General features: G+C 34.6%; 1 protein-coding gene across 3 annotated transcripts in view; it reads left to right on the top strand.

The window, feature by feature from the left end:
* LOC121375688 (eyes absent homolog 1-like) overlaps window positions 1–19072 on the top strand; it is a 218242-nt gene that overhangs the window by 180849 nt on the left and 18321 nt on the right. For all 3 annotated transcript variants that reach the window (XM_041503271.1, XM_041503273.1, XM_041503272.1), the window contains exon 14: window positions 13144–13233. In XM_041503271.1, coding sequence (XP_041359205.1) covers window positions 13144–13233 — 90 coding nt within the window. The remainder of the gene's footprint in view (window positions 1–13143; window positions 13234–19072) is intronic.

The raw sequence follows: 19072 nt of genomic DNA on the forward strand, positions 1-19072 counted from the left end.
TACTTGGGACAAATCAGTTTTCTCTTGTTGATAGAAGGAAAACTTCCCATGGACAACCTTGTGCAGAATGGTACCACCATCTTGCACTGCTGTTGACAGGTTTAAGGAAATATTTTGTGCGCAGTTTAGGAAAGTGTGGGATATTTTCAGTTGATGAAAACGGTGAACTACGGTAGTCCAAAAATCATATTGATACAGAAAAGAAAAGGAATATTTAGTTATTTAATGCCACGGAAAGGAAGGAAGGAAATGTTTTATTTAATGATGCACCCAACACATTTTATTTACGGTTATATGGTGTCAGACATATGGTTAAGGACCACACAGATATTAAGAGAGGAACCCACTGTTGCCACTTCATGGGCTACTCTTTTTAATTAGCAGTAAGGGATCTTTTTTTCGGCACCATCCCACAGACAGGGTAGTACATACCATGACCTTTGATGTACCAGTGGTGGTTCACTGGTTGGAACAAGAAATAGCCCAATGGGCCCACCAACGGGGATTGATTCTAGACCAAATAAGCATCGAGCGATTTAATGACACCTCAGCACTGTTTAAACTAAGGCTATGTTGTGCACAACTCTCCCATATATAGGACAGTACATATCATAGCTTTTTTTCTTGGAATGGAGTGTGTAACTAAACTAAATTTCAGCTATAGAATACTGGCTAATGTTTGTTTTTTTCCTCTCAAAAACTGACATGAGATAATGAAGAAATATCAAACTACCAAATGACTTACATTTTAGTATCCATAAATTTTCTTGGAATGTGTTTCAAAATAAATTACCAGTAATAAACATTTTGGTTAAAAAAATTTAATAAAGTTCTAATGATGATTTAGGGTCATTTGAACAAAAAGCATATTTAGATACCTAGGAATCAACAAAGGATACACTATTATACTGACTATAAAAGTGACTTTTATGTATGGAGTTGATATATCAAATACACCCACAATCTAGTTCATGTTCCACTGTGGGTGAGGGTAATTTTTTGGCATGTCTCCATCAGAGAACTTCCATCCCCATTAGTGGGCCTTTCTGGTTCTAGCCAGTGCACCACAACTGGTATATCAAAGGCTGTGGTATGAGCTTTCCTGTCTGTGGGATGGTGCATATAAAAGATCCCTTGCTACTAATGGAAAAAGTTAGCAGGTTTCATCTCTATGACTGTGTCATAATGACCATATGTTTAACATCCAATAGCCGATGATTAATAAATCAATGTTCTCTAGTGGTGTCGTTGAACAAAACAAACTTTCTATCAGAGAACTGTTCAAGCACTCACATCATGGACACGAGCCTTTGCCAGAGAGTTCTGTCCAAATCAGGAATATGTTCCACTGTTTCAGTGCTTGTGTGGGCGAGTATGCTGTAAAGAGTGCATATAAGTAGTAGTTATATAAGCCACTAGCTACAACTGGATTTACAGAGGCCGTGTCGCGTTGCATTATCATTATCTTCACTTTCGTCTTCTTTTTCTTCTCATTTAAGAAAGGAAACATTTTAAAAAACTTTCTTTTTTTTCCAACTTTTTACTAAATCTGAATGAGGCAAGTCAGTGCATGATTTAATTTTTTAATTTTTTTCACAGTACTTCAGCACCATCTGTGTGAAGATGTTTTTATCTTAAAACAAACATTAGGAGTTATCCACATTTTTTTTCTTTCAGTTTTTTTTTCTTTTCCATTCCTTGTAAACTTTCCTTCAAATTTTTCTTGACTTTGTGGCTTGCTAAAAAAGCTGTGTTGTAAATTGACCATCTGTTTGCAAGCTGGAGATAGATTTTGAGATATAAGGGAGGAATGAATCCACATTACTCCACGCTGTTATCCCTGTGTGTCTTGGCTGGGCGGTTCTCTCAGAAATGTGGAACAGACCTTTCTAGTTCACAAAGTAACAGAATGTTGTTTGTTTTTACTTCAACCTGACATGTTTTCACCAATTTCCCATTTGTTATTGGAGGTTTTAGGTTAAGCACAGCCTTAATGATTTCTTGTCAACTTGTCCACTTGTCAGGTAAAGTTAATAGACAGTTTTTGTCATTTTGTCAGATAATGTTAAACAAAGTCGAAGTTGTATACATCTTTAAATAACATTTATTAATATAAATTGAACTCCAAAATGAAATAATTAAAATATGGTAGCAATGAAAAGAAGAGTTCTGTTTCATTATGTTGAATATGTAAAGTTAAAATGTTACAAGATACACGATACAATTTATTGCATTTAAACATTCCACATTGGAACAGAGTGCACAAAATAACATTAAAAAGTTGCAGTATCAACAAACAATTAATGACTATAGTTTTATGTACATATACATGTATGTCACTACTACAATCTAGTTATTATATTGGAAAAACAACAATGTTTGTAAAATTGTTCCTGTAATATTTTGTAGATATGGGGTTTTTTTAAACTTTTTTTTTTAATTGTTAAGGTACATGTATATGGTGATAGTTTTACAATAATATACCCTGAAATGATACCATTTAGATAAGATGCAGCATCAGGCACTTCTCTGGTGGTGTGAAGAGTTGAATTCATGTTCTGTTAATACATTTTTAGATAGACAAAAAGCAAAACAAAAGAAAATTAATAATGTTGTTGAAAAAACAACAACAACAGTAATACCTTTTCACATGATATGTTACATGTCAAAGAAAAGAAATGAAAAAGTTAATTTCTTTCTGTCGTAAGTGCTGTAGATCAAATTGTATTTCCTTGACAGCATGTATAAACAGTGGGTATGGATTACATTTAATAAAGTACATAATATAACTAATTAATTTCAAACTGAACTCATTTTTTTTCTCTCTCCATCAACATTTCTGTTAAAATGATTTTTCCAGACAGCTCGAGATTTCAGATATGTTTTTATGCATTGTAAAAGTAATTATCGGAAAATATTTTTCATCGCCATAACAGATTGAAAACTTGGCTATTGATTGATAAGAGGAAATTAAATAGCGGGAGAAAGTACAGAAAGTGGAAGATGGGCGTTTGCTGATCAACAATGGCTGTCAGTTTGAAGTTCTTGACATTATTTTGATGAATGGTTATGCCCTCGGTATCATGGCTAAAGACTGGCAGAGTCTTTCCTGTTTTTAGTTCTGGCAATTTGTATTGTAGTTTGTAAATGTAACAAGCAAGCTCTCTTAGAAATTGTCAGAACCCATTTTGATTGTTTTTATTTGCTACATGACAGTTTGGCTTTGATAAACTTATTTTTTTTACTTTCAGATGCTCTTGAATTAGTCAGAAAATTTAACATAATTTCATATAAACTTTACAATTTTTTCTTTTACTTCCATAATATTAAATATAAAATATAGGAATTATTTATTTTTAAATTTGGACAGAAAATGGATGTAACTTTACTTTTGGGGCGTAAAAGTTGACAAAATATTAGTCCAGCAAAATGATTTATTTTTTTTACAACTTTTGAGAACTTATTTCTAGTTATGAATATGTAAAAATAATAAACATATGTTCAGAAATCTAACTGTCATAAATTTGTTGGAAATAAAAAAAAAAAAAAAAAATTAAATTAAATAAGAAAAACAAACCTGAAAAACAATCTAATTTATGTAAGTTAACCAGTGCACGGGGTAAAGCAGACTGATTTTTATAGTCTTAAGTGCTTTTAAACACAGCATCTGTTTAGTGTCAACATTGGTGTGAAGCAGATTTATTTTATAGTCATAAACCCATTTAACACAGTACTGGAAATATTGTCTAATCAGGCATTCTGTATAAACCAATAACATCATTGTCCACTTTACACAGCCTAAACTGTTTTTGGTTTTATTCTTTTCTTCTTTTAATACAAATGTTTATTATGTCAGAATTTTTATAGCACTTAGTCCCATCCTACCTTGTGTTTTAACTTCACCTATATTTCAGTTTTATAGCACTTAGTCCCATCCTACCTTGTGTTTTAACTTCACCTATATTTCAGTTTTGTAGCACTTAGTCCCATCCTACCTTGTGTTTTAACTTCACCTATATTTCAGTTTTATAGCACTTAGTCCCATCCTACCTTGTGTTTTAACTTCACCTATATTTCGGTTTTACAAGTCTGGATTAGAGAGAAGTCTTGATGTATGGATTTTGTTTTTAAAGATAATTGGAAATATCAATGTTATACATAATTGGGGATGTTAAAAAATCTGATTAGAGAGTCAAGATTAAAAGAAATAATTTTATAGAGAAAGTATCCATTTTAACAATAAAAAATAAAAATAAAATGAAGAAAGACAAAAAACAAACAAAAACAACAAAAAACAGAATAATAATTGCAATTAATTTAGAATTGAAATCCATGAAAAAAATTTTGCAAGGGAAACATGCTTAATCGTGTCTTGTTTTGAAATGAAAATGATGAAATTTTTTAAAATGAGAGTGTAGTTGGAGCGGAGTATTTTTGTGTCTGTCTTAAGAGATGGTTTTTTTTTTAAATGTGGGTAGAATCAGAATAGGAGGAGAGTTGTTTTGTGTTTGTTTGAGAGGTGTTTGCCACACGTGGAGAACACATGTTTTGTGAAAACGTTCCTGATGAATATGGCTGTGATATTGTGTGACATTTGTAATTTAGCAAGTCGGAGCACATGCATGTTGCCCACTCAATTCTGCATAGCGCGGATAGCATATTCTAGCAGTCTTACTCTTTGAAGTTGGTTTTCACTGCTATTCCGACACTGTCTCACAAGTCATCTAAGCTCACAGCATTATGTTCATGTCATTTACTACATTACAAAGCATAAGGGACATTTTTAGTAATGTCTAATCTTTAATACACAATTTTCTTTATTACAAAGCGACTGTGGGGGTAATATTAAATATATACTATATTATTGTATTTACTAAATTATAAAGCATAATGGATATTTTTTGTTGTCTAATCTTGAGTGAGTGAGTGAGTGAGTGAGTGAGTGAGTGAGTGAGTGAGTGAGTGAGTGAGTGAGTGAGTGAGTGAGTGAGTGAGTGAGTGAGTGAGTGAGTGAGTGTGTGTGTGTGTGTGTGTGTGTGTGTGTGTGTGTGTGTGTGTGAGATATTAAATACATACTATATTGTCTTAATTATTTACTAAGTTACAAAGCATAAGGGACATTTTTTGCTTATGTATAATCCTTATTACACACTTTTCTCTATTACAAAGAGTGATTGTTTGTGGGTAATTATTAAATTGATACTATATTGTCTGCATAATTATTTACTAAATTATATAGATTTATTTTTTTAATATATAATCCCATCTTCAATAATAAAAAATTAAAATCTTGCTTGTATTTTTTTCAGTGTATTGTTAGTTGTATGTAATATTCATGTTTATATAGTAAAGTACAAAGCATGAGGGATAAGTTGATTCAGTCCAGTTCTTTCTCTTTTTTTGTTGAAAAAAAAAAATATAGCATGTATTTAAGGGTTGTCACATCAGCAGTTAGCCCCACCATAGAGCACTTGTTATCTAAATTGAAATCTTAATTGTATGATTCACTAGGTCAGACCAATAAGATGGGATTTGTTGTGTAGAAAACCCTGTTCCGCTTGGCACAAATCAAATTTAGTCATCCGGATAACTACATTGCTCTTTGCACGTAGTTGAGGGAGAGTTTCAAAATGTCTGTTCCATTGTGAAAATGTAAATTTCCAATTCTTCTTACTTATAACTTCCTGAAACACTGGTTTATGAACAGTTGAAAAGGACATGTCCTTAACTTCAGTTGCTAGTTCTTAGAAAAAGAAGAGAAAACGCACAGTATATTAATAATGTTCAATTTGACAAAAAGGGTAAGCCAAATGGAAATATTAATATACAAAAAAAGAAAAGAAAAATCAGAATTCACTTTAAAAAAGAGAAGGCATGTTGTCATGAAGTATTGGGTATTTGTTTAGTAAAGACCAAATAATATATGTGAAAGGCAATCAAATGCTTATAATTTAACATTAGTGGCTTTGTGACTGTGATATTTTTAGCATTTAATTTGTCTCAGTACATAGTGTCAAATTGTATCTTCATGTACATACATGATTTAGACTGTTATTTGCAAGGTCATTTTATATGACAAATGCATTTCATTATAAATTAACCCAAAATGTTATTCAAGAAACGCCATCTTTGCTGAACCTCTGTTTTATTGCATTCTGTTTGGCTTTATAAGTTTCAATCTAGATTTGCCAAACTGCTAACAATATATTTTTCTCAGCAAAGACTTGTTATATGCAGAGAACGTCTTCCACGAAGAATGTCATTACAAAGGAACTTTTGAGACTCCCCCTGTGCTCTTCTCAGCTCTGGGACAAATTCGAGTTGACAGGCTGTGAGTTAGGGGTGAGCAAGCCAGTAAAACAGAGATGATTGGCTAATTAGCCAAGTGTTTGATGTTAAAGTGTTTTACACGTGGGACCAGGGCCTGGGACTGTACCCTGGCACACAGTCTGCTGCTTGGCTGAGTAAATTTGCCTTGATAAGATAATAAGTGCTATTTGCTGCCCAGTTCTGCTTTATTCAATTAGAGTGACTACCCTTGGCAGTTCTAAGTGATTCAATTAGAGTGACTGCCCCTTGTCGGTAGCACCACTTTTTCTCTCTCTCTCTCTCACTGGCATTTAATAGCAGACATTCATGTTTTTATTGTTAGCTTTTTGCTGCTGCATAATCCAGAATTCATTTGATCTAATTATCTCACAAGTTTGATCAATCATAATACTTTATCAGAATTAGTTGTTAGGAAATTGGATTAAAAATAAATAAACGAAGTCACCATCATAAATAAGTGGAAAGACTGTCATGTTGAATTTTATGAATATTAATGATTGTTGATAGATTTTTAGGATAACAGTAAATATTAAATTATATATATTTTTATTACTTTTTAATAGTTTTTTTTCTTATAAATATAATGTTCACGTAACAATTTTAATTAAATCTTTAAGCAGTAGCTGGCAGTGGTAGTCACCTAAAACAATGAAGTGGAATTTTGTTTTTAATCTGTTATTTTCTTTACATTTATAGCAATATATTAGATAAAATTATTCACTAGTTGTCATGTATTGCTCTGTATTAGCTGACTTGTTTGGTGTCACTAACTACAACAACTGATACATTGATTATACTAAAAAAAACAAACAAGCTTGCAGGGTCCAGGTTCTTTTTGTTTTTAATCAACATTCTTTGAATGTCATTTTATAAACAAGAATTTGTACTGGGAATAATCATTTTGACCTTTGGCATTTGAGATTTTCTTCTTCTTTTTTTACATTGCACATTATTATGATCATATAAATATTTCATTTTATACACAGAACTGAGAAAATGCCAAGTTTGTTTTTAACTCCAATTTTTCTTTCCTTTTTGACTTGGTTGGTAAATGGGAGGAGCACAGTCAGCGTAAAGTAATTGGTGAAAGATGTATTTGTTTTAGATATACGTAGATAAGAATGGCATTTCATCAATTTCACACAGAAATTACTCTCTCTGCCGATCATATCTTGACATATCTGCCAGAGTCGTGTTGTTTATTACATGGCTGCATCAGCTTGTGATAATTGGGAAAGCTTTGATATATAATGGCATAATTAACACAGACACATTGCTGCACGTTGCTGTTTAACACAAACAGAAGACAGCAATACAAAGAACACAAAATATATATTGTTTGAGGTAATCTGACCAACTTGTTAAATTTGTCCAACTTTAAAAAAACACTAAAAAAACAAAAAACAACAACCAGAATGATAAAATTGAAATAATATTATAAAATACTGATCTACTACGTCACACAAATTATTTTTGAGAAAGGCTGATGTAAAATTTAATATTTCCTGAATTTGTTATTTTGCATTTTCAAAGTACTACAATTTGCTTCTGAAAACAACATTTTAAAAAATCCATTCCCATAATTTATTTTAAATATATTTTTTTGTAGATTACAAATAAAACTGCTTGTAAAACAATTAATAACTTTAGAATATACTAACTTGTTAATATTTTACACCACACATTGATACAATTAAAACTTAGCATAGATTTAACCATTCTATTACTGGTGGTTTCTTTTTCCTTTTTTTTACCCCTTAATATCTGGAATTCCCATTCTCTAGTGCTTCACCTATATGTGAATTGAAGATTTCGTGATTTTGGATGACTCTCAACTCGAATATGAAACCTCAGCCCTAACGTCGAGTAAACATGGATATTTGGCTGACTAAGACCATCATTGGCCTGCATGTATTTGCTGAATAGAGGCGAGATTTGCTGGAGTCCCTCTCGATCTAGTCATCAATTGGCGATGTGACCCTCCTCATCTCCTGGGGATAAGAACATCGAAAAGGATTAAACCCTGTATTGGAAAGAGCTTTAAAGCAGAACGGTCCGAAATGTCAACAAACATGGAAATCTGTATGATTTTGGATTCGCGGAAGAGCTGGTCCATAAAGCTAATATCGGGTTTGGGCATCGACGATGGGCGAACATGTAGACAGAACTCGGCCCTAATTCTTTCAGTGAACGACCGCGCAGGCCAGATCAATAGTGATTAGGGGAAAACAGGCGTGGAAATTGATTGAAATAGACAACTTGTGATTTTGCAACACGTTCGGGTCTGGTGGGTCAAGTAGCAGTAATAATAATTTATCACAGTGGCTTTTGAAAAACATCCGTTTTCTAATAGACTGAAGCCATCGTCTTCAGCTCTTGTCTTTGCCTGCATTCTTATTGATTATTTCCAGTGGCGGGTAACGTTTTGATGCGGACATGCAGGATTTATTTTTAGGTTTCAGTTTTGTTTTCAAGCGGTTGTGCAGACATTTCAAAAACAAGCACAGAATGTTTGTTACATATATAATAGTCATGACATCAGTTTATGTATTACGCTCTAAACACTGGATCCTGTCTAAATATTAGGTCCCTGGCATGATCCTGTTTTGACAGGTATTTCAAATAATATTTGTTAAATTATGTTTTGATTTACAAATACCGAATGTAGACAGAGTTGAAATAATACTACAAGCATGGCTATTAGTTGAACCATGTACATTCCATGCATTACATACATGTACGTGCACAACATACATATTTATATACACACACAAATACATATGCATTAAAATGTATGCGCACACACACACAGACACACACAATCTCTCTCCAGCTCCATCTATGTCTGTCTCTGTTGCTTTCTTTCTCTTGGTCTCTCTGTGTCTGTCTGTTTCTGTCTGTCTGTCTGTCTGTCTGTCTTTATCTCTCTCTCTCTCTCTCTCTCTCTCTCTCTCTCTCTCTCTCTCTCTCTCTCTCTCTCTCTCTCTCTCTCTCTCTCTCTCTCTCCCTCCCTCCCTCCCTCTCTCCCTCTCTCTCTCTCTCCCTCTCCCTCTCTCCTCTCTCTCTCTCTCTCTCTCTCTCTCTCTCTCTCTCTCTCAAACACACACTAACACTGTTTTATGTATAAAATTGGAATATAAAAAAATAACATATTTCAAAATGAACACGTTTATTAATATATTTCTGACCTTTAATTATTAATGAGCATCTAACATGAAAAAAATAATAATTCCATGAATTAATTGCAACTTCTTATTTTAATATTTATTCGCTGTCAGTGGGACTCCTTAACAAATGAGTATTACTGTGCTTTAGTAATATTATTTAATAGAGCTGGAATCATGGTGTAATCTGGATTGTGGACCCGTGCTATTGCCGCGGAGACAGGTTAATTCTCTCGATGACTTCAAGTACTGGCAAATGACACTAAAGAGCTGCTTAGTACCTTCATTATTACAATTAATTGGCTGAGCCGAGGATTTCTCCTAAAGTAGGATTCAAGTTAAATGATGTCTGCAGTAATTATAGCAAGAACCATTGCCGTGAATGTATTTGTGCAGAAATGAATTTAAAAAAAAAAAATTGTAGTTGAACGGAAAGAATATGTTTTATTTTATGATATGTGTGTGTGTGTGTGTGTGTGTACATGCAAAAGGCGTGTTTTTATAAGGCACTTCAGCATACTCTTTAAATCTGTGACTTTTCATCAACCATACTACCTGAATAAGAGTCGGATATTATTCATTTGTACTTATTTGAGCTGTCTGTCCAGGACAGGGGAGGGGTAGTTGTTGTTGTAGTTAATAAGGGAAAAGTCAGTGTAGTGGCCTTACACCTACCCACTGAATGGTTAAACTAGTTCTGGGTGGGAGCCGGTACCAGGCTACGAATCCAGAACATACCAGCCTTATTTCCCATGGCCTTAACCACTACACCACCAAGGTCAGTTTCATGTATTAAAAATGCTATTGTCACCACATATATTGCTGAATAGCACAGACATTTGTACCAGTGCCTAGTAGTAAATCATTGGTTTGGAGGACAAATATAGAAATTAGAAATTTTAATAATATTACTTGTAATTAAACAAAGAGATGATGTTCAACTGCATTTTTGGCTTTTAAATATTCCAGATATAGAAATAAAATTGGAAATGTTAGTTGATTGATTATAAACTGATGGAGATATATAATCTAGCATAGATGTACGAAGGTTATGTATTTATGTGAATAAACTGATTGTGACTTCAAAACTTCACTGTTCATCTTTACTTCCTCATCGTTACTTCCTCATTTCCTCTACACCATCTTGGTTGTCAAGTTGATCCAGCACATAGTGGGCCAGCGAACAATTACTCTGCATTATTATTGGTCATTAGTCGTTTGAGATTGGACACAAAACTTGATGATGCTTGCCTGCAGACAGTCATTTGCAGCCAAGACGAACCTCAGGCGAACCATTAGAGAGGAGTGCGTTGGAGGCTTGTATAGTAATAGCTGTTTCCTGTCACTCTGTTAACTCTTAATTAATTTAACAATGAATAATGACAGAGTAGGGTGATAACACCGTATGACAAACAAAACATTACTGACTACTGTTTTTAAAGCAGAAGGAAATTTGTTTGGAAGAAAAGAAAATCATTGGCATATTTCCTATTTTAGCACAGTTATTTGGTTGGATTTTGACCCCAGACATATTAATCTCTCTACCAGTTGTGTGTAAAGAATGTCTGCTGATTTGGTTCGTGTTACAATTCATCAGATTTGTAGATCATTAGTCGTTTGTAATGGGCTCGTATAATTGTTTCACTATTTTAGCATTATCATGTTTCAAGAATGTGTACATTCTGCCATAATAATCAAGGTAGAAAAATAATTCATTGTACGAATATACTATTAATTATAATGTGACAGATCCAGCAGGCTATTAGGGTTTGTAGATTGAAGTCATATACTCAAGCTGAGTTGTTTTAGGTACCTTATTTGAAACAGTAGTAGTATGTTTCTTTTCCCTTCATTTCAAGAATGAAGTTGTCACAGTTGATGATAATATAATGTGCTATGGGGTTATGAAACAAAACATTTCTTTTTGTTTAATATACATTGCTCAAGAAGTGAACATCATGTCCATTATCTTGTATTTGCAAGAAAAAACAAGTTTGGAAAAAATAGATAGATAAAAATCTTTTAGAAATTGACTTCATTGCCACATTCAAGCTTCTGAAATTTTGAAGTTTTCAATTTGGATGGCAAAACATGAGACAGCCATACTAAAATGGCAAAATTGCAACAAAACAAACAAATTTGCCAGATATGTCATCTGCTATTACCATGGACAGTACTAGTATCTATATTGCCTTTAGATAAAAAAAAAAATAGTTTACACCTACAAAACCCCAAAACCCTAAATGACAGTGTAGTATCTGTGAGGACTTGAACTAGTGACGATAACTTGAAAGCCCTTCAGTTTACCCATCCTCAACTCTTCAGTCTGGTTATTTGGATCGCGTTCCACTTCATCAGACTGGTGCATCCATAGCCATTTGTAATGGTTTCATGTAATTGTTTCACTATTTCACCACTATCAGGTTTCGGGTGCACAGGTTCATGTTTACTTTGATAATCCAGTTTAAAGAAAACTCATCATTTGTTTTTCCTGCCGTTGTACACAATGAAATAAAGTGTACCGGTATATTAATGTGATCTGTAGCTGTGTTGAATTGTGGATGTAAAAGGATTATAATATCACTAGCAGAAGGTAATGTGTTGTTGCACCTATGTGGATCCATTCATCTGATTGGGGGTTTTCTCGTTCCAACCTGTGCACCACAACTGGTCAGGGGCATGGTATGTGCTTCCCTATCTGTGGGAAAGTGCATATAAAAGATCCCTTGCTGCATTAGGAAAAATGTAGCAGGTTTCCTCTGATGACTACTAGAATTACCAAATGTTTGACATCCAGTAGCTGATGATTAATTAATCAATGTGCTCTAGTGGTGACGTTAAAACAAAACAAACTTTAAACTTGTAAATGATAGGAAAAGGCTGTAGCATTAAGTCTGTTTTTGTTTACTTGTCAGGGAGCGGGATGTAGCCCAGTGGTAAAGCACTCACTTGATGCGCGGTCGGTCTAGGATCGATTACCGTTGGTGGACCCATTAGGCTATTTCTTGTTCCAGCCAGTGTACCACGGCTGGTATATCAAAGGCCATTTTATGTACTGTGCTGTCTGTGGGATGGTGAATATAAAAGATCCCTTATTCCTAATCGAAAAGAGTAGCCCATGAAGTGGCGACAGCGGGTTTCCTCTCTCAATGTCTGTGTGGTCCTTAACCGTATGTCTGATGCCATATAACCATAAATAAAATGTGTTGAGTGCATCATTAAATAAAACATTTCCTTGTTTACTTGTCATTTTATTTGTAACATTAATTCTGAAAGGCAAGACTTAGGAACATACCTGGATTTGCAGTTGTTGACTTACATTATGTAATCAACTTTTCTAAAATGCCACATTCATAATATTCTCTAAGGCCCAAAACACACTAAAGCTGGTTCTGTATCTGGTGAGTCTGGCACTGTCAATATATACATGTACATTGTCAAAATATCAATTGTCATACTACCATACTTTTCAAGACCCTGCAGAAGTTTCTGGATTTTTGTATAGTGTATAATTTGGGGTATTGAATGTATTATTAGTGTATGTTCTTATGTATGTGTATATGTGTGTGTATATATATATATATATATATATATAATATATGTATGTAATTCTTTCAAGTTAAACTAAAGATTTATTTTGTCTTCACAGGACCCCCAGTCCTCTGTGTCGTTAGGGCTAAGAATGGAAGAGATGATTTTCAATCTTGCTGACACACATTTATTCTTCAATGATCTAGAGGTAAGTGTAGTTAATTTGTTCACACATTTTTCCTTCTTTTTTCCTTTGTGTAGTATTGGACCTCCAAAATGGCATCTCAGAACACCGACATTTTAAACCATGTGTAAGTAATCAATGTCAAGGGAACAGTAAACTGCCTTTTCGTGTAATAAGTAAAAAAAAAAAAATTCAATGTTAGCATTGCCAAAGGTAAGTCTCATGCAAGAAAACAGGGTGGGACATAGCCCAGTGGTAAAGCACTCAACCTGATGTGCAGTCAGTCTAGGATCAATCTCTGTTGGTGGGCCCATTAGTGGTAAAGCACTCAACCTGATGTGTGGTCAGTCTAGGATCAATCCCTGTTGGTGGGCCCATTAGTGGTAAAGCACTCAACCTGATGTGCGGTCAGTCTAGGATCAATCCCTGTCGGTGGGCCCATTAGTGGTAAAGCACTCAACCTGATGTGCGGTCAGTCTAGGATCAATCCCTGTCGGTGGGCCCATTAGTGGTAAAGCACTCAACCTGATGTGTGGTCAGTCTAGGATCAATCCCTGTTGGTGGGCCCATTAGTGGTAAAGCACTCAACCTGATGTGCGGTCAGTCTAGGATCAATCCCTGTCGGTGGGCCCATTAGTGGTAAAGCACTCAACCTGATGTGCGGTCAGTCTAGGATCAATCCCTGTCGGTGGGCCCATTAGTGGTAAAGCACTCAACCTGATGTGCGGTCAGTCTAGGATCAATCCCTGTCGGTGGGCCCATTAGTGGTAAAGCACTCAACCTGATGTGCGGTCAGTCTAGGATCAATCCCTGTCGGTGGGCCCATTAGTGGTAAAGCACTCAACCTGATGTGCGGTCAGTCTAGGATCAATCCCTGTCGGTGGGCCCATTAGTGGTAAAGCACTCAACCTGATGTGCGGTCAGTCTAGGATCAATCCCTGTCGGTGGGCCCATTAGTGGTAAAGCACTCAACCTGATGTGCGGTCAGTCTAGGATCAATCCCTGTCGGTGGGCCCATTAGTGGTAAAGCACTCAACCTGATGTGTGGTCAGTCTAGGATCAATCCCTGTCGGTGGGCCCATTAGTGGTAAAGCACTCAACCTGATGTGCGGTCAGTCTAGGATCAATCCCTGTCGGTGGGCTCATTAGTGGTAAAGCACTCAACCTGATGTGCGGTCAGTCTAGGATCAATCCCTGTTGGTGGGCCCATTAGTGGTAAAGCACTCAACCTGATGTGCGGTCAGTCTAGGATCAATCTCTGTCGGTGGGCCCATTAGGCTAATTTTTGCTCTAGTGCTTACACCATGACTGGTATGTCAAAGACTGTGGTATGTGCTATCCTGTCTGTGGGACGGTGCATATAAATGATCCCTTGCTACTAATGGAAAAAATGTAGCAGATTTCCATTCTAAGACTGCATGTCAAAATTACTGATCAGGGAATATTTATTAAGAGCCAGAACATAGGACAAAACCGATAAAACATTTAATTATCTCCATTTATTAAACAAAACTTTCAGTATAAAACTGATACAAACCTTTAAATATCTTCATTTATAAGGCAATGAAATTCTCAGACAGTATAAATTATAATGACAAGTGAAAATCATGAAACTGCTGTTATAAAATATCTTGCTGGCAGTTTGTGTGATTTTTCAATACTCTAGTCTTCTCTTTTGGTACTAAATAGTACTAGTAGTAGAATTTTAGACACCATTTAGGTCTCTGTTTTTTTAAATTATTAACATTTTCATAATTATACAAAGAATACTCTTTCTTTTTTCTTTCTGGTGTTTTTTTTTTTTTTTTTGCTACTCTTCTCCACCCCCACCCACTCCCCCCATAAAAATCTATATTAAAATGTTTATTTTACAAAAGATTGTTTGTTAATAAAAATAAAATTTTCTTTTATTTAAAAGCATGTGTTGGCATTAAACCCTCCCCTTGTGTGTACATTCGTGAAAATGATGTTGAATATAACATTAACAGAGAGTTCTAGTAATTGTCATTAATCCGTTCACATTTTCTCCTTTACTTATTCATGATCCTTTCATTTTGACATTTTCTACAACCTATTAGTCTTCACCAAAATGCACTTTCTAAAATAAATAGTAAGAATTATTAATCAGACATCTTTTATTAGGAGTCAAAAAAGTATTAGAACATGTATTAATAGAATTTCATAATTTAGCTGCTTTTCTTAAATTTGTAGCAAAGTTAGAACATATCTCTAACTTGTGTACTAGTGATTGAGAAAATTTACTAACATTTGTGTTGGATTATTTATGTATATTTCAGTTATGTAATACAGAAAATTATCTTTACTTACACATGTAGTATGAATGAGGATATATACCCTATTAAAACATTGACAACAGAGAACATTTTGTTTTAAAATTTTAGATTAATGACATTTCTACTCAATTGAAAATTGATTAGCAACTACTGTTTAATGTTTTAAAATTGTGTAGCGATCTCTGAAACTTGTGTAGTGACGCGATACTCAACAAAATGTTCCCTGCAGTGACAAGCATACAAGACATACTATTCTTTTTATACACACACCCATTCTAAAATTGTATATTAAAATACTGCATTTAGTTTTATAAAGAACAATTTTTATCAATTTTTTGTTTTGTTTTAGTAATGTACACTTACATTTCCCACTGGCATATGGTTTATATGCTAGTAAAGTTGTTGACAATTGTAAATCAGAATTTTAACCTAGAATTTGTGCATATACTGTAATTATGAAGAAATTTGTTCACTTGGCCACTCATTATCAATCATTTAAAAAGATAACATCTATAAATCAATTTGAAAATGTTGACATACCACCTGTTGCTAAGAGACCTGCCCTGTTGCCTTCACAAGGCCAACAATGTACAACTCAAGTCTGGTGGGGTTTTTCTTAAGGTTTCAGTTATTACTGGACCTTGTAGATTGAATTGTTTTATGCATGCTATAAAGTCCTTTGCCTAACCGTAATTAGCATCAATATTTCATTCACTTGTTTTGCTTCATTGCTTTTTTATGGTTTCGCTTGCCACATGGTACACGGGAAATATAAGAACTAGGTTTTTGTTTGGCAAACGTCTGAATGTAAAGAATGGCATGTTACGAAATAAAGACTGAAGTAGGTTTGATAATTTTGTAATCCATGCATACTAATTATAAAGCTGTTCACAATATTTTCAAAGTGATGTTGGGGGCGGGGGGGGGGGGGGGGGGGGGTATGTGGTGGGGGTATGTGTGTGTGTTAGAGTGAGCTGTGTGAAAAAGGCATTATATCTGTATATAATATTATTATTGTATTTACAACAAACTTAGTGTTAATATTGACATGTGACCTCAAATACCAAGTAACAATGTCAGTATTTCATCAGGGCTTCCAGACTATGGTAGCCCCACTCCCATGGCTAGTGATATTCAATGTTGGGCTGGTAAATAACTACTATCGACATGCCAGACAGGGCTTCCAGACTATGGTAGCCCCACTCCCATGGCTAGTGATATTCAATGTTGGGCTGGTAAATAACTACTATCGACATGTCAGACAGGGCTTCCAGACTATGGTAGCCCCACTCCCATGGCTAGTGATATTCAATGTTGGGCTGGTAAATAACTACTATCGACATGCCAGACAGGGCTTCCAGACTATGGTAGCCCCACTCCCATGGCTAGTGATATTCAATGTTGGGCTGGTAAATAACTACTATCGACATGTCAGACAGGGCTTCCAGACTATGGTAGCCCCACTCCCATGGCTAGTGATATTCAATGTTGGGCTGGTAAATAACTACTATCGACATGCCAGACAGGGCTTCCAGACTATGATAGCCCCACTCCCATGGCTAGTGATATTCAATGTTGGGCTGGTAAATAACTACTATCGACATGCCAGACAGGGCTTCCAGACTATGGTAGCCCCACTCCCATGGCTAGTGATATTCAATGTTGGGCTGGTAAATAACTACTATCGACATGCCAGACAGGGCTTCCAGACTATGGTAGCCCCACTCCCATGGCTAGTGATATTCAATGTTGGGCTGGTAAATAACTACTATCGACATGCCAGACAGGGCTTCCAGACTATGGTAGCCCCACTCCCATGGCTAGTGATATTCAATGTTGGGCTGGTAAATAACTACTATCGACATGCCAGACAGGGCTTCCAGACTATGGTAGCCCCACTCCCATGGCTAGTGATATTCAATGTTGGGCTGGTAAATAACTACTATCGACATACCTGATGGCTAGTAAAAAAAAAAAGTTGTCAAATGCTGCATTTAAGTATATTTTCTAAATATATGAATATCCTGCCCCCACCCCATCCTCCAATCTTAGCGTTTTTAAGCTCTATCTCCTTCTTTAGGTGACATTATTACTATTAGTAAAATTGTATAAACTTTTAAGTTCAGTAGGGCTAGTGAATTTTTAATTGTGGCTAGTAAATATTAAAAATCACTGATCCCATGGCTAGTGGATTTTATAAAAATTCTAGAAACCCTGTTAAGACCTTGTAATTTGTAATGTACAAAGCAATTGGTACATAATATAATATTGGCCCAATAGGACCAACAATAACTGACCTTCATAAGCATAGCTTATATATTTGAACAAAATATTTATTTATATGTAAAAAGAGAGTATTAAATGTGATGTCTAGTTAGTTATATGGTGGTATAATAAGGCAGATTTGGCTGTCCGTGCCTCTGAATGTTGTTCATACTTGGTTAACTAACTAAAGTGTAAAACTGTGTTTTGAAATTAAATAATGAATGTTGACTTACACAACAGGCTATCAAACAGTGTGTGTATGTTCGTAAACTAACCATAAGTTTGATGTCTGTTGTACGCTTGTCTCTCGTTGCATCTGGTGTTATGAACCATTCATAACAGGACAAATCTTGTACTGGATGATCGAGAACATCAAAGATGCTGTGGGAAAAACATAACATACGTTTAATGGCTGTGAAGAGAAATTACATCAAGTAAGAGTGGAAAGTAATAGTAAATAAAATCGGTTATGGAAGAATGGAAAATAAAAAGGTTCATCAGTTTATGAAAACAAATACCCATGAATTATAAGAAAAAACTACAGAGATCTATTTGCACTAGGGGCAATAGCCGTATTATTAGTTTATGAAAACAAATAGTGTGAAAAGTCTGTGAACCAAGTAATTAACACACTCAGTAATACCAGGTGCAAATAAATATGCTACTTTTCTCAAAGATGTTTTTAATAAGGACTAATTTTTTTTAATTGATTTTTTTTTTTTAATAGCATCACTTGGTTGGAAGAAATGAAAATATATGTACAAAAAAAATAATTCAGGATATAAACTTAGTGTAAAATGGAAGCTTATTTAATATCCCATAGATATGTTCATATATGATATAGGTATATTAAATTTTTTAAAGCACTGAATGTTTTATCTTTGGGAGTGTATCATATACTAGAAGCATAGTGACATTAATTTGCAAAGCAATTTTTTTTAATGAAGCTATGTATATGGCATTTTATTATAATACCAATTTAAAATTAATTAATAAAGGGCAATTAGTGGTTATTAACCTAAGTATGTGTATACTTTCTTAAAACAAATAAAAAGGCTTTGGTCTATCCACATTTCCAAAACGTCTTCAGTTACAAGGTAGTTATTTAGCTCATTTGTTTGGAGTAATACAATTTAAGAAACAATAATCTTTAAGTAGCTACACCAATATTTTGCCTCAAAAACAGTAAATTGGCATGGTTTTCTGTGTTATTTGGTGGAGTTTAATTAATAGAGTTTTTCATTCCATATTTTCCTCATTAGATGATGCAGTTTTTAAATGGTCAGTGTATATATATATATTTG

The sequence above is a fragment of the Gigantopelta aegis genome, chromosome 6, assembly GCF_016097555.1.
Source record: "Gigantopelta aegis isolate Gae_Host chromosome 6, Gae_host_genome, whole genome shotgun sequence".
NCBI classification, from domain to species: Eukaryota; Metazoa; Mollusca; class Gastropoda; order Neomphalida; family Peltospiridae; genus Gigantopelta; species Gigantopelta aegis.